This window comes from Poecile atricapillus, chromosome 5 (assembly GCF_030490865.1).
Source record: "Poecile atricapillus isolate bPoeAtr1 chromosome 5, bPoeAtr1.hap1, whole genome shotgun sequence".
Lineage (NCBI taxonomy): Eukaryota > Metazoa > Chordata > Aves > Passeriformes > Paridae > Poecile > Poecile atricapillus.
Window position 1 is genome coordinate 9,227,199 of NC_081253.1, and position 15,929 is coordinate 9,243,127.

The 15,929-nt window shown below is 39.5% G+C and overlaps 1 protein-coding gene across 1 annotated transcript; it reads left to right on the top strand.

The window, feature by feature from the left end:
* The first annotated feature begins 545 nt into the window (after positions 1-545).
* Positions 546-15,902, top strand: LMLN (leishmanolysin like peptidase). The gene is made up of 17 exons (XM_058839742.1): positions 546-701; positions 1,035-1,132; positions 1,226-1,256; positions 1,763-1,845; positions 2,311-2,428; positions 3,266-3,444; positions 4,072-4,177; positions 4,420-4,514; positions 5,239-5,356; positions 6,135-6,242; positions 6,978-7,054; positions 7,636-7,746; positions 8,467-8,599; positions 9,196-9,355; positions 10,158-10,288; positions 10,905-11,115; positions 11,704-15,902. Exons 1-17 carry the CDS (start codon positions 546-548, stop codon positions 11,796-11,798), a joined length of 2,010 nt encoding a protein of 669 aa, XP_058695725.1. The 3' UTR covers positions 11,799-15,902.
* The last annotated feature ends 27 nt before the right edge of the window (positions 15,903-15,929 follow it).

Sequence of the window (15,929 nt, forward strand, 5' to 3'; positions counted from 1 at the left end):
GCTTATTTTTGGGACCATCCTGACAATTTAGGTGCTGGGGTGTGTCCAGAGAAGGGAAGAGAGCTGGGGAGGCTCAGCCTGGAGACAAGGAGCCTGGGGTGGCACTTTTTTCTCTCTCCAACGCCCTGACAGGAGGTTGTAGCCAGGTGGGGGTGGGTTCCTCTCCCAGATTACAAGTGATAGGATAAGAAGAAACGGTCTCAAGGGTTTAGGCTGAGCATTAGGAAAAATTCCTTCACAGAAAGGGTGGTCGAGCATTGGGACGGACTGTCCAGGGAGGCGGTGGAAGCATTCAAAAACCGTGTAGATGGCTTGGGGACGTGGTTTAGTGGTGGGCTCAGCCCTGGCAGTGCTGGGTCAGCGCTGGGCCTCGCCGATCCTCCGCCGCCCCCGCCCCCGCCCCTCAGCGCCTGTCCCCGCCCCTCGCGGCGCCGCCTCCAATCAGGAGCGCCCGCGCGCTCCCGCCCCGCCCTTCCCGCCCGCCCATTGGCGGAGGACGCTACCGGCGCTGCCTCCATGGCGACGCGGCGGACGGGCACTCCAAGATGGCCGCCGAGCCGGGCGGCGGGCGCGCCCGGCCCGCTCGCTGCTGCCGCCCGCCGCTCGCCGTCTTGGCCGCCGGGCTCCTGCTGCTCCTGCCGCTGCCTCCCTCCGCCTCCGCCTCCTCGTCCTGTAACCACCGCGTACCCAGCGGCGACCAGGTGGGGTGGCCGGGGGTCTTCAGGTGGCTGCGACGGGTGCTGGGGGGCAGAGGCTCCCTTGTTGGCCGTTCCCGCTGTTGGGTCCGTCCCTTCTCGGCTTTCCCGGGCCGGGCTGTGCCGGGTCTGGCCCCGCCGCCCCGGCTGTGGGCGCTAACGACGGCGGGCGGGCGCGGAGCATCCTCTTGCCGGAGAGGGAAGGGTCGGGAAGGGCTGGAAGGGGCCGGCACCGAGCGGTGCTGCCGGGCGAGAAGGAGCCGAGGGCCCGGGGCCGCGGGGTGCTGTGTCAGTCCGGGTGAGCTGCCTCATCCAGCGCCTCCTGCCTCTCCCTGCCAGGTCGTCTATCAAGTTCCTCTAAAGGAAAATCACGTCTCGAAGAGAAACGTGGATCAACAGCTAAGAATTAAGATCGTATATGACAGAAGCGTTGAGGAGTGAGTATAATGTTGTGGCAGATTTTTTTTTTCCATGGGTGAGAATGGAAACCTTGTTAACTAAAGCTCATGTGTTTTGTTTTTTAAATATAGTTTGCTGCCTGAGAAAAGACACCTTATAAAGGTATGTTCTGTTTGCTTCCCCTTTCTGTTTGTATGTAGTTTATTACAGGGATGAAGTTAAGCTTAGGGCTGGTGTAACTAAAGCTTTGAGTGGCATCAATTTAATATTCCACTAATCCAGGAAACCAAAGCTTTATGTATAGATTATACCTTCATAACAAATAATTCCAGTGTTCTGCTGCATGTTGTTTGACAGGTGTTTGCTATATCCCAAGGTGCAAAAGTATCAGTGAAAAATGTGTTTTTAAAAGCCTCTTTGAAGCTGTACATTATAATTAATACTGGTTTCCTTCCCATTTTCTCATTCCAAAAACAACATATGGGAATACTGAAACAAAGTATTTCGTAATTATGTTGATAATAATTGAACTTCTTTGAGAGTCAGGCTTTCCCCTATTCGGCTATGCCACAATATCTAGCAAGTTTCATGTAACTTGGTAGTTAATGCCTTTGGGGTGAATTCTGTCTGCCCTGCTACTGAGTGACCCTGATTTTTGTTCTTTTCAGAACAAACTCTTCCCACAAGCTATATCTTACTTGGAGAAGACATTTCAAGTGCGCAAATCTGCCGGTGCTATATTGCTAAGCAGGTGTGTGAAAGTCTGTTGAAAATATTGTTTTCAACATGTTGTTGCTATATTTGATTTTTAACACTGTGCTGCATAGCCTTTAAAAGAAGATTAGAGTCTAAGAAATACCCTGCTGAATCAGATCAGTGACCCATCTGATCCAGTGGCAGTGGCAGATGCTCTCTTACAAATCTGCCAATCTTCCATGAGCAACACCTGCATTTGTTGCAGCAGAGACATTCAAAGCTATATATGCTGACAGTTCTCTTTTATGTGTATCCCCTTTTATGAACCTGGTCCTAATCTCTGTTTGAACCTGTGGATGCTCCATTAACAAGTGGAAGCATTATGTCTTCCCTGGTAAGGTAGTTAATAATTTTAACTGTAAAATTTATATCAAGTACCAACATAATGTTGTAAGTGCTGAGCTATTCTATAGTTCTCCTTTAATAATAAAAGCATTGACTGTCTCACGTTTCATTGAAGGCAATGTGTGACAAACCAATATTTAAGGAGGAAAGCTGACCCTCACAGATATTGCCAAAAAGCCTGTGCTGACCATACAAGGTGTGGGCCAGTTGTAGTTCCTGAGAAACACCTCCAGGTAAGCTCAGCTGTCCCAAGTGTTTCCTAATCTTTGAAATATTACTGCTTGTGGTAGTTAATGAAAAAGTGAACCTTGGTAATTTTGCATAAGTGACCTGTTTTTGGAGATCACTAAGTCTGAATGAAAGAATAGAAGAACTTAAATTAGTGTGAGTTTCTGTAGATTATGTTGGTGAATTAAAACTCAAATAAAAAAACTGGAACTGATTGCTGTCTTCTGAGCCTGTGTTCTAATGGCCTGTATGGAGAGGATGAGATTTGGAGCTTCCTAAATTGCTGTTAGTCACTTTGTTAATTCTCCTTGGTCAATGAGTTGGAATTTCACAGCAGTTGATTTTCAAAGACCTTGTTTGCAGAGGTTATCCACTGACTCAGGAACATGGTGCAAGAATTGCTTCAGACTTGTTTTCTTGATTCAACTACAGTATGTGATCAGTAGATTTCTGGTTTTCTTTCTTTAACTTGGAAATTTTGACTGTATCATTAAAAAGATAGATTATATGAGAAGTGCTATTTTTAGTTATATATACTAGCTTTGTGAGCCAAGATTTTTTTTTAAATTTATAGGAAATACAGGGTGCTAATTCTGGGAGGCTTGGCAGGCTTTATTTTTTGTTTTTTTAAAGCTGCCACCTTCCTTGGGTCTAATAAATCAAAAGAGCTAGTCATTTGAAAGTTATTCCTTGGCTCTGATTTTGTTTACTCTTCTTCACTGGGCGTTTTCTTATCTTCTGCTTTCTTACAACAGGATTTATTCTTGGTTTCAAGCTAATTGAATTGTGTCATGCAAAATTTTGGTCATCAGTAAAGTATTTTAATTGTTCCCTTTGTAAAGCAATGCAGGGTGTACAATGACAGTGACTGGCACCGAAGGCCCACGGGTTTACCTGACCAGGAAGGGGTTCGAGATGCTGACTTTGTGCTCTATGTTAGTGCCCTCACTACTGACAGGTGTGGCCATGAAAATATCATTGCATATGCAGCCTACTGCCAATTGGAAGCTGAAATGGACAGGCAAGTATTCCCTCTGTTGCAAGCTCTCTTTTAAATTAAGCTTTCAAGTTTTTTGATTGTTCAGATGTGGAATTTGATTGTTTGTCTTTGTTGTATAATAAAGGAGGAGTCATTATGGAGGTAGACAAGCACTGCATTTATGTAAAATCACACACCCATCAAATAATGCTTTACTTGCAGTTGAGGCACAGAACTCAAAGCTGATCCTCCACTGTAAATGCCTAAACTTTATCTCAAGATTCTGTTTCTGTTTCAAGTTTCTGTTGAGCTGAATGTCATGATTTCACAAACTCAAAGAATGCAAGTTCTTACTTATATCGCTTTTGTTTCCATTTCAGTTGTAGGCACTGTCCCAGAGTTTGTACCTCCCTAGGATCTTACCTAAAATTTAGGTCCCTTGCACTGTTGTCACTGACACCTGTGCAGAATATTGAATACAGAGATTGACTGACCCCATCCCAACAGTAAACGAGTCACTGTGTTGTTAACAAATATTTATAAATGATTGGGAAGGACATATTTTTGCATTAGTCTGTATCTTCAAGTCTTCTGCTGCTTCAAGTGAATAATGATTTGAATTTTGTAGTTCTTTACTGAAAACCATTTAACTCTAAAACTGTCTTCCAGACCAATAGCAGGATATGCTAACTTGTGTCCAAACATGATTTCAACGCAAGCTCAGGAATTTGTTGGCATGTTGTCTACAGTGAAACATGAGATAATCCATGCACTGGTAAGGGTTGATAAAATGTTGCCCTGAAATGGGTGCCTGCTTGTTCACATGCCTCCAGCTTGTTGCCAAGAGAAGGATGTTTGGTGGAGAAAGCCTCTTGCTTTGCCTACTTCAATTTGTGTTAATTGCCTTGGAGTGTTGTACTTCCAGTGTGTCTCTGGTGGGTGTGGGGATTCTTTCATGGTGTTTGACTTTGTATATATATATCTTACCAAAGGGTTCCATGTACTTCTTTTTTGAAGGGTTTCTCTGCTGGGCTGTTTGCATTTTATCGTGATGATGATGGAAAACCTTTGACGCCAAGATACGCAGATGGACTTCCTCCTTTTAATGAAAGGTATGTATCCATAATCTTTGTACTTCCTGGTACTGAAGGATGTTTTTGTGTTGCTTTTTTAGGATGTATTCTTGCCTGTTGAATATCCAACTTCATTCCATTACTAGAGTGACTTTCCTTTATAGTGTTCAAACAGTGGTGTGTGGTGACTCTCTAGTCTATCTTTACATTGCCATCAAGCACTTTTATTATCCACATACACTATAAACTAAGACAGTATTTCATTTATCGGGACGCTGGAAAAACCTTACACTTATCCATGCTGTCTAATGTCAGTGCAGTTAATTTTTAAGATTTTATAATTTTTAAGATTTATAGTTATGCAGAATGGGTGATGTGTGTAATCTGCTGTGTGAATTTTCTGATTTGGTACACAATGAGCAGTTTACATTCTTTTTTTCTTTTTTTAGTTGGTATTGTAGATGTTCTTCTAGGAGGTGGTAGAGGGCTTTTTTTATAATAGCAATACTGAGGGGTTTTATTTAATTTCTTACATTTTTGGTAACTGTAGAAAATGCACCCTGAGCCTGCAGACTATATTTTTAATAATCTTACTTTTTGCTTTGTTCAGTCAGTTGGGTGTATAATAAACACATCTTACAAAGGAGAAAATGCTGCATAGTAAAATTTTTAAATTTAGAAAGCATGAGGGAGTATAGAGACTATCCATGATTCTGTTTCTGTCTTTGTGGGAAGAATTTGTAACCAAACCTTCTCCTTACAGCCTAGGTTTGTATCAGTGGAGCAATAAAGTTGTTCATAAAGCAGTGAGGCTGTGGGACATACGTGGTGGCAAAATGCTGCGCCATGCTGTTCATCTTCTGGTGACACCCCGGGTAGTTGTAAGTGTGCATTACATTTCAAGCTTTGTATGCCAAGGTTACCAGGACATTCTTGAGTCATAAATATTTCTTATCCTTGAAGAAGTGATAACCTAACACTGAATACCCTTCCCTGAAAGTATGGCCCAAAGCCTGTGCCATTAATGTTGTGTAATTGAGAGGGTGTAGCTAAAGTATAGTAGAAAATGGGTGACAACATGAAATAAATAAATTGACATAATAAGAGAAAATGAAGGGACTGGAAGGTAAATTATAAAAGGTTAAGCAAAACTGATGTTGAAGAAATTCCTTAATCCTACTCTTTAGATGTTTTCCTACAGACTTAAGACACCTCCTGCTCCTTTAATATTAATATTTTGCCATGTTTAAAAAGAAATTCCTCAAGGATTTTTGTAAATCTTTCTTGCTTCCCACGCTTCAGACTCTCTCTTTGTGCCCCGCCCAAAGAACATATGCTCAAGTGTAATAAATTTGATTTGGAAATAAGTCATAGTGCTAATCACATTTGGCCACAAATTATCTTTTTGTTTCAAATATAAGTATATAGAGCAAACACGGATTAATTACTGCAGTTTTGCTCATTTATTTCAAGGAGATGAGTAGGTAGTGTGATAGGCTTGCTGTTGGGGTGCTTGCTTAGTCAGTCTCTGAGTAGAAAACAAATTGGTAGAAAAAGAAGTGCTGAAATACCTTTAACAGATAAGTCTAGAGCACCAGGACTACATGCGGGTATCCATCTCAGTATTTTGAGAGTTGTGTTGAAATGTTTTCTTTCTAGGAAGAAGCTCGAAAACATTTTAATTGTCCAATTCTAGAGGGGATGGAGCTTGAAAATCAAGGTGGCATGGGTACTGAGCTCAATCACTGGGAGAAGAGATTGTTGGAGGTTTGTGCTGTTACTAGGAATGGAAGGGGATATGGCAATGTCTGCTCCTTATGCTTTTGGTTTATTGACTTTTAGGTTTATTGTGGTACCTATTGGAGCCTTGGAAATGCAGGAGTATCAAGCCCCATTGAAATACATCACAAATAGTACTTGATACTTAAATATTTAAATGTCCAATGTCTAGAATCATCTGTCTTTTAGCCTTCTTGCTAAGTCTCAGAGTATGAGATCAAGTGTTACTGAAAAGCTAAATGTCTCTTACTCCTGTCTGCCATTTACCCTTTTGAGAAGGTTTGCTCCCATTTTAGTGCAAAGGGGATATTTCTTTGAGTCAGCTGAGTTTTGTTGCCCTCTGCCTCTTAAATACTTCATCATTCTATTTATTACCTTGACTTCATCTTTATTCACTTGCCCTGGCTTTAGGTTTTGCCATGCCTCCTCCAGAACCTTGCCTGATCAAAAAACCACTTTTTCCCCCTCTTAACATTTAAGCTAATATTTATTTGTAACTTAGTGCTATGTGATATTTTTGGCAGAGGTACATTGTCTAGTCATTGTTTTATGCAGTGAGGTAAACAAGAAGGGAAATGCTTTAGGACAGTCTTTTTATGAAGGCATATGGGATTTGATTTTCAATAATAAAAAGAGACCAGAAATAAAATGTTTTTTCATAAGAAACATTTTCTTACAATAATGGTTTTGAGTGGCTTACCAATCATAACTGGTAACTTTCAGAATGAAGCAATGACTGGATCCCACACTCAGAATCGAGTCTTTTCCAGGATCACCTTAGCATTAATGGAAGATACAGGGTAAGAAGAATGGGAGGGTGGGGTTTGGTTAATTTGTGTTTGGTTTTCATTGTACTTGATTTTATTTCAAATTGATGCACTTGTACTTACCCCTCTGCAGCAGAGTAAATAACCAGCATAATTAGCTTTACATTAGACAAGGAGTCATACCTTGTATGTTACTTTTTCTTCATGTGTTTCAAAACCCTTTCTTAATCTAGCCTTAAAAAGCCAGGCATTGCAATGCAAAGTCCTGTTTGTAGCATCTATTTACTTTTTGTCTTAATGTAAGTCTTCTTTCAGTTGTGTGCAGTACATATTTTTTTTTCAGCTCTTGCAGATAGAAAGCAGAAATTGCCTAAGGTTTCATCTTTCTGTATGCATTGCTACTTTGCAGATCACAAAATTTTCCTCTAGTTCATTGTGACTTGAAAAATAGTGAAATCATAATGTATTTTCTTATAGGCAGAAGGAGATGCAGTTTCCTTTTTCTTAATTTGAAAACCTTAAGGCATAATAAGAAATTCTTTGAACTGCTGTTTTATTAATCAGAATAGTAATTTTTGAAGTAACTATATTCTCATTTCAAAACACCTTTACAGATGGTATAAAGCAAATTACAGCATGGCAGAGAAATTAGACTGGGGACGCAATAAAGGCTGTGACTTTGTAATGAAGAGCTGCAAATTCTGGATTGACCAGAAGAGACAAAAGTAAGAATACAGTCTTTAAAAAAAAAAAAAAAAATAAAGAGGAAACCCTGATGCATGTTTATATTTCAATTTTACATTTCCTTCAAATGTAACTCAGTAAAAAGAGGTAGAGGTTGGTAGAGATGAAAAAGGGATGCTGCCCTGCATCCCATGAAATTACAATAAATGCAGAAGCAAACATCTTAGGGTGTAGAATGCATTTACACTATGAGAAGGCTGTGCTTTAAAGAGGGTGGGTAGGACTAAATCTAAAGGTGTTTGCCTTCTTATTTTGTCCCTTTTATTTGGGAATGTAGCCTGTGTCATTTTGCATTACTGTACTGTACAACTGAAGGAGGTGATAGCCGTCTTCAAAACACAGCCTGCCTTGTTTGTTCCTTACAACCTTGTTTGTTCTTTACAATCCTCAAACATTTCTAGGATACAGCTGCACAGTGGGCCTGTTTTGCTTGTATGTTTTTTTCTTTAAAGTTTACAAAACAGTGTTATTAAAATGAAATAGGTGAATGTGTTTTGTTTGCTGGCTTGATATTCTTTACATCACAAAGGTCATAACCAGACAAATAAGAAAAACTAGCCTCCAGAGAAGAAGTCAGTGCTTCATGTGATTGAGTCTAGGGGAGAATGAGAACAAACAGTCTTGACAGGCTGCTTATGTAAAGCAGTTGAATTGATCTGATGTGATTTTTATTGTGTTCTTGTTTGCTTTTTATTTTTGAGGAAGCAATTAATCAGTCCATACTGCGACACTTTGAGGAGTAATCCTTTGCAGTTAACCTGCAGACAGGACCAAAGAGCAGTAGCAGTGTGCAACTTGCAGAAGTTTCCAAAGCAGTTACCTCAGGAATATCAGGTATAATGGATTCTACTTTACAAATTACTGAAGTGTTTTCATTGTTGAGCCTCGCAGCCTGATGATTATATTTCAGGTTTTTTTCTTCTGAACTAACAGATGACAATAGATACTGTGAAAAATGTCTACCTAGTTTATTACAAGGAGTCTGAAGACTGATAAAAACCCTTGTGATCTTAATAAAAGACCATGATGTTGCTTGGCTATCTAGCCAAATACCAGATAGAAATGTTGCTGTGTAACAGAAATCCCTCAAAATGTCTTGTTTGAGGGATTTCTTCTCCCAGCCTTCTGCCCTTTGTCACTGTACACTAAAAAATCTGTTCTGTTTACATCCCAAAGAATGAAATTATTACAAAGAGGGGAATCAGGGGCAGAAGCTGGGAGTGATACATGCAGATATGAATCTCTGCATTATTTATGTATTCTTAAATTCTTCTGGCTCATCTGGTTCATGGGTATTGTAAGATGCTGTTAATAGTATTCCTGAGTAGTAACAGCTGTTGTTCTTGCTGCTATAGTGATTTGATCTGTTTAAAAACAGCTGTACGCTTCCCTTTGCACAAACTGCTTCACTACTGTATTTTGTTTTGCAGTACTTTGACAATCTTAATGGAGTACCAGCAGAAGAATTGCCTTACTATGGTGGCTCAGTAGAAATTGCTGACTATTGTCCCTTCAGTCAGGAATTCAGCTGGCATTTAAGTGGTGAATTTCAACGCAGTTCAGACTGTAGAATAATTGAAAACCAACCAGGTCAGTATTCAGGACTTCAGGATGGTATTGCAGAGATTGCATTCATTAAGCTGGAATGGACTTGCTGCACATTCAAACTAATTGCATGTGAATTTTTTCACTCAGGAAGTCTCACACCACCAGCTGTGTAAACACTTGTGCTATGGTAAGAAGCATAGTACAACTATTCCATACACTTGAGGCAAACTCACATACCTAATGCAAGAATTGCATAAGGAATGAACAGACACGTAACCCAAATGATCCAAATACAAAACAAAGGATGGGGATTGGGGCCAGAGTTGTTTATTGAGTCTCTGAAACATAATTGCACTTTTCACCTTTGTAGGTTTTTTGTTCAAGGCCAGGGTCTTTGTGAGTTACCAGAACATGGGCTTGTCTCCTAGTGTACTGCATGGATGTTCAGTATTGCAGAGCTCCAGAATGTAGGATATTACCAGCTGTAGGATATTACCTGGCAGTTGTCTCAAATACAAACACCCTCTGCCCTCAAGCCAGCAAGCTGAGCTGGCATTCCCCAAGGGCAAACATAACCACATAGCTCTCATGGAAAGTGCATGCTCGTTGGAGCTTTTTTTCGTGGTTAGTTGATTATTTTGTTTGTTTCTTAAATTCTGTGTTTCTTCCCACGTTATTTTCAAGACAGTATAATTCCCAAATTGATAATAATTCAGGGTCTGAAATACTCTAAAAGTGAACCTTGGATTGCATGTGGGGACATTGATTAGATAGCCTTTTAAATTGATGTGGGCTTTCTGTTGCCCTGGTTAAGTTGTAATTCAGTATATTCCTCCTACCTTAGATCCTACCAAAAACTATGGTGCAGAGAAATATGGACCAAACTCTGTATGTCTTATTCAGAAATCTGCTTTTGTTATGGAACAGTGCCGGAGGAAACTCAGTTACCCTGACTGGGGTAGTGGATGTTATCAAGTAAGTATTTGTTGGGTTTTTAGTGGGTTTTCTTTTTTAACAACCCTAAAGAGAAAAGTCAGGCTCAAAATGTAGGTTGTGACTGTTAGAACTTTCTACCTGCACACTGGATATTGTAATCCATAGGTCATATAACATACTTTGAAAACAATCTTCCAACCATAAGCCTATAATTTTGCTAAGTGTGTGACTGCTGGGATGGTTTCCGGGCTCACTAGGGACATCATCCATTACCCCATGACACTTTATTCTCAGCTAAGAAGGAATACTTCCATGAAATGTTCTGTTGTTGAAGCATAATTAGTCACTATGATTTTTCAGAGGTGGAAAGCACTGTGCACATGTCACTTATTTCTCATTATCCTCATTTTCTTTGGGACTATCTTGCTAAGGGTGTCACATTCAGTAACTGCACAACTCCACAAAAGTAGTCATTAGCAGAAGCCAAGTTTTACTTGTTCTCATTTGATGATCTGCATAATTGCACAAAAAGAACATAGTCGGTGCTTTAAAGCATTCCTGAATTTCGTAGTTGCTGAGATTGCATTAAAATACTTGCAGTTATTCTGTGCTTCTGATGAATCATCATACAGACTTGACTCTTTTTTATTTTAAGGTTTCTTGTTCTCCACAAGGGCTGCATGTGTGGGTCAAGGACACTGCATACTTGTGCAGCCGCTCAGGCCAGGTGTTGACTGTGAGCATCCAGATGAATGGCTGGATACACATTGGCAATCTGATTTGCCCAGCCTGTTCAGACTTCTGTGATTCCTGTCCCCCAGAGAGGGATCCTCCAGCTTCTAACTTAACAAGAACTGCACCCATTGGTAGGTTACCTTTTTTGTTGAAGTGAAACTTCAGTATTAAATATCTGGAAACGACAAAGATTTGTGTCAGCTTTTACTGTCAGGAATGGGAAAGGAACTCTGTGCCTATTTTAAGATCCCAGGTGTAGGAGGTAAAGGAAAATAGCAAACGTGTCCTGGTTTTTGCTGTGCAGTCATGCAGAATAGTGACTAACACAGGAGAAATGTGTCTGAAACATAATGCCTTCATTTTATGTCTCCTTCTGGTAGTCATCTCAGAAATCTAGCTTCAGCCTGGGATCTTACCAGGAAATCTGACCTGTGTTTTGAAGGCCATATTCTTATTCTAATCTTAAAAATTATTACCTTGGTGGAAAGTGAGTTCTCACTTGTATGACCTCCTATTGATAATGTTCATGTGGTAATGCAAAAAGATCAGAGTCAGTTTTCTTTTTGAGGAAGGTAAAAAGCTTAATTCACTAAATACCAGTTAATGTTTTGTCAAGAAGTTAGTTTTAACTCTTTTGTGGTTCTTACTGTTCTCTTTGTTATTTTGACTTTAAATGTAAAATTTATAATTTTTTATTTTTATTTTTTTTTAAATTTTAGACTTATGCTCCTGCTCATCCAGCCTGGTTGTAACGCTTTGGCTGCTGGTGGTCAACTTAGTTCCCCTGCTAACAGGATTGTTTCTCTGTGCATAGACTTGAGCTTGGGGCAAGAAGAAGTTCTGAGATAATACCCATCCTGCTGCACTCCTTACTGTGGAGCACGGGGGTTTTGTCTCTACAGGCAGCTCTCTGCGGCTGAACCTCATCTCCCCCGGCAAGTATTGCTGCACACAGTAGTCAGGGAGGTGCTGACAAAAGTAGGCAGAGTTTTGAGAGGAGGAAAATTTACCTTGTCATCTCAGTAAGTGCCAGTATTTTCCTGAATTGCAACCTTTTTTTTTTTTTTTTGACACAGTAACCAGATCCACTTTGCCAACTGTGTTAGACTATCTGGCAGCTCAGTCATGATTTGAAATGAGAACTCTTCTGTAATAGAACTGAGGGCTGGTTTTTTTGTTATGTCTGTTGTGTGATTGGTAGCAAAGCATCTTCAAACTGGAAATATACCTCAGTGGTTTAGTCAAAAGCCATGTAAAAATCAGTTGTCATCACTGCTGATAACCCAGGCCTAAAGAGGCTGGTAATTTGTTTATTTGTTTTGTCAGTTCCTACAGTTTATGGGGGAGGAAAGAATGTAACTGGATAGACCGATGGTTGGCAGTTGCCTCCCATAACTGGATTCTGCAGCTTTGAGCCCACTCAGAATTCATACTAGGTAAAACAGCTAATTCTTGGGGTTCATTACATCTTCCTACATGCACAAAATGGAATTTTAGACTAGTAACCAGGACAACTGTCTAGAAATCCCATTTTCATTTAGCATGTGCCCCTTCTACTATGAAATTTAATGCATTACATTTAAAAATTCTCGAGAGTTTGCTAGGCAAATGCATTTCGGTACTGATACTCAGACTGTAAATTTGAGATAGGGTTTATGGTTTTTTTTTTTTGTTGGTTTGTTTCTCAAATAATGAATAATGGCATTATTGTTTTAAAACTAGTATGAACATTACTGCAGATGTTCTCACTTCCTGTTGAAGAGCAAACCACTAGCAATGGCAGCTATAATTTACAGGATCATGCTGATATCTCTAGACCAAAAACTACATTGAATGTGTAAGGAAAGCCTAATCTGTTTTTTTTTCTTCCCTCTACTTTTTCTTGGACATGTAAATACTAAGGATTATTTGAGTACTTGTAGTAAGATGAGAATCAGATGGTTTGAGCCACATGAGGGCACACCTTGCTACAAAATTAATCTCTTGATGACAAAATATATAAGAGGAAGGAAATGAGTAAAATCTGTCAAGGTAAGGACAGCTGCTCTATAGGACCATTGTAAGGATGTTTTTATTTATTTCTGACTATAATGTGTAACAAATAATCCTGTTCAGAGGTAAAGAAACTCTTTGTGGTTCAATCCACTGTCTGTCTTTTTAGGACAGTGTTTACTCCTGGAAAAGTGTTAAATTGAGGGAGCAGACATGCCCAGTGCACAAAAAAATGCAGATCTAGGGAGAAGGATGATGTTACTCTGCTTCTTAAATGTTCTGCAATATTATAATTGCCAGTGACTATATCTCTTTCCTAATGGAAGGTAGGGAGATGGAGAAAAACTTTAGCTACAATTATACTGTAATAATAGGACTTCCATCATGATTGTAAGAAATTCTTTGTGCCTACTGGACTTGATTTTGTTAGCTTTTTTTTTTTTAATTTATTTAAGGAAACGCTTATGACACTGCTGAGGCAAGTAAGGTGCAATCTTGAACTGTCTGAAGGCATCACAGTTGAGAGCACCTTGTACTGGGCTAGTTCTTCTTAACTGCAAGTTAAGCTTGCTGTGAATTACACAAAACGTAGGCTAGCCTTAAATGAGTGTCTCAGAGAAGCAATACAAGTCAGGACTCAAATGCTTTAAAATTGTACAAATTGAATTAGGAAACACTCAGATTGATAAGTTAACACTGATTATTTTAATATGTCCACAAAACAGTCAATGTAAACTGATACTTGGAAAACATAAAGGTTTAAGAATACATCTTGGGTCCCAGAGGTTGATATTGTATTTTTTTGTCTGTTGTGCAATAATACAGTTGAAATGTTATCACTCAACAACAATGCTTTTGATACTTGAAAAGAAATTACTGGTTATTTTTTCTTACTGTGAAATGTTTGCACTGTTTGAACTTTCTGGTTAACTTTATAACTGTTAAACTTTTTAACTGGTGTTAATTTATTGTGCTCAGTATTTGATATGCTGGTCTCCTGTCTAAGTGTGAGATTTGTCATATTTAATTGAATATTTTTACCTTCTACACAGTTGTTTATCTTGAGGGCTTTTCTTCTTTTAATCTCTCTTCCTGAAAATTAACTGAAAGACGGTTTAGAAAGTTGATGCTTACCTACTTCTAAATTGTATGCATTAATTAAAGAAAGGGGATGTAGTGCTTTGTATTGACAGGGAAAAATCTATCGGCCTGTTGGAGGTCTTGTGGTCAGGATCACAAGTACCTGCTAAGTAGCTGCATCAGTGACTCCAGTGAAGTAAACTTGCTACTGCCTTAATAATCTGAGATTTCAGTAGTAATTTCTTTGTCGTGCAGCCCTTCAGCTGCCTGTGAACTGCAGAACTGGACGTGACTTTGGGGGGGTCGGGCGTGGAAGGTACTTTGGTCAGAAAAATGCAACATCTTCTATTCCATCAGTGGGTTAGCAGCTGCTAGCAGCTGTAACCTTGTGGGAATCCCAAGGAATGTGTCAACTTAAAGTGGCAATGAATTGGTAGCTGTCATACAGAATATTTGAGTAAAGCTGACTACCTCAGTCTTGTTTGTCTTTGCGTTCAGCTTTTAGCCTGCTGTGAACTTCCAGATCTTAACATGAATTAAGTAAAATCATGTCTCAGGTTTTTATGAGTAAAATTACTACAGTAGGAAGCATAAGCCATTTTTAAGTATAGAACACAGCTAAAATTGTAGCTTAAGCAGATCAGTTATGTAGCCTTAAGTGTAGTTTCTGCCGTAAAATTCTGAATTCTTTTAAATAAATGCAAAGTTTGCTGTTTAGGTGTCCTGACTACATGTAACCAGTCCCTCCTATTGCACCTCTTAAGTGTGAAAACTTGGAAATACAGCCCATTTAAGCCTTTGTGTTTCCACCAGGGAAGACTGGGTAGCAGGAGCCCTGGAAGTTGTGGTGAGATGCATGAGTTTACTCATCTGTAACAGAAACATTTTCAGTGTATAGTGTCCACAGTTTTAACTTTATAATTTTTAAAAAATATTCCATGTTTGCTTAGGGAAGTAAATAAGTCTTGCAGTCTTCTTTGATCCCAGTAGTTCAAATCATTTCAATTAGAAGCTGAAACAAGTCATATTTTAGGAACACATTTTTTCTAGTGTTGCAATTATAAGGAGGATGGATAGCTTTTGGCTGAAGAGTGCAGCAAGTAAAATCACATTGAAAAGCAGCAATTCATTCCTCCTGAAATGAGTTGAGGTGTTGGGATACTGTCACGGCCCTTGATGTAGGTTAATTACTGAAAGAGAATTATATCACCCGCTAATTGACTGTCAGTCCAACGCAGCTCATTCTTTCTGCTGAGCACTAATGAACTGGGGAGACTGATGTCTGAAAGCAGACATATCCCTTATGAGGGCCAGTTGTTTTTAAATCTTCCTGTCCTGCAAATTCTTTCTGCTTGATGATATTCAGTAGAGAGGGAGGTGTACATCCTTTCTTCTCCACATTTCCAAGGAGTGACTTTCAGCCAGCTGAGCAGCTCAAGGTGTTTTCCCTGCAAGATTGAACCCCTGTTTTTAGCTTGTCTGGATGTGTGGGTGCCTGCTTGCATGTATGTACTGCTCATCAGGATCTGGGGCTGTTTGTGCACTGAATAATGTGATCTTACACCACCAGACTTCCAAAGTGCAAATGTTGCCTTTTTAATGTGAAGCTTACCTTGGAGATAAAACAACTGTTTTGAGAGAACTGGCTGACCTTGAACATGTGTTTCCTATTTTGGTACAGAATGTAAATATAGAACTAACTATTTTACACAGATTTTGGCTGGACTGAGATATAAGGGCTAATTTGTGTTATTTATGGAGTAAAAGTTTCCTTATTTTACTGTTTCAAAAAGGTATGTCATGCAACAGAAGAAAAAAATATTCTTCAATAAAATATCTGTAGAATATTAATTCTTCTTGTCCTTTTCTTTGA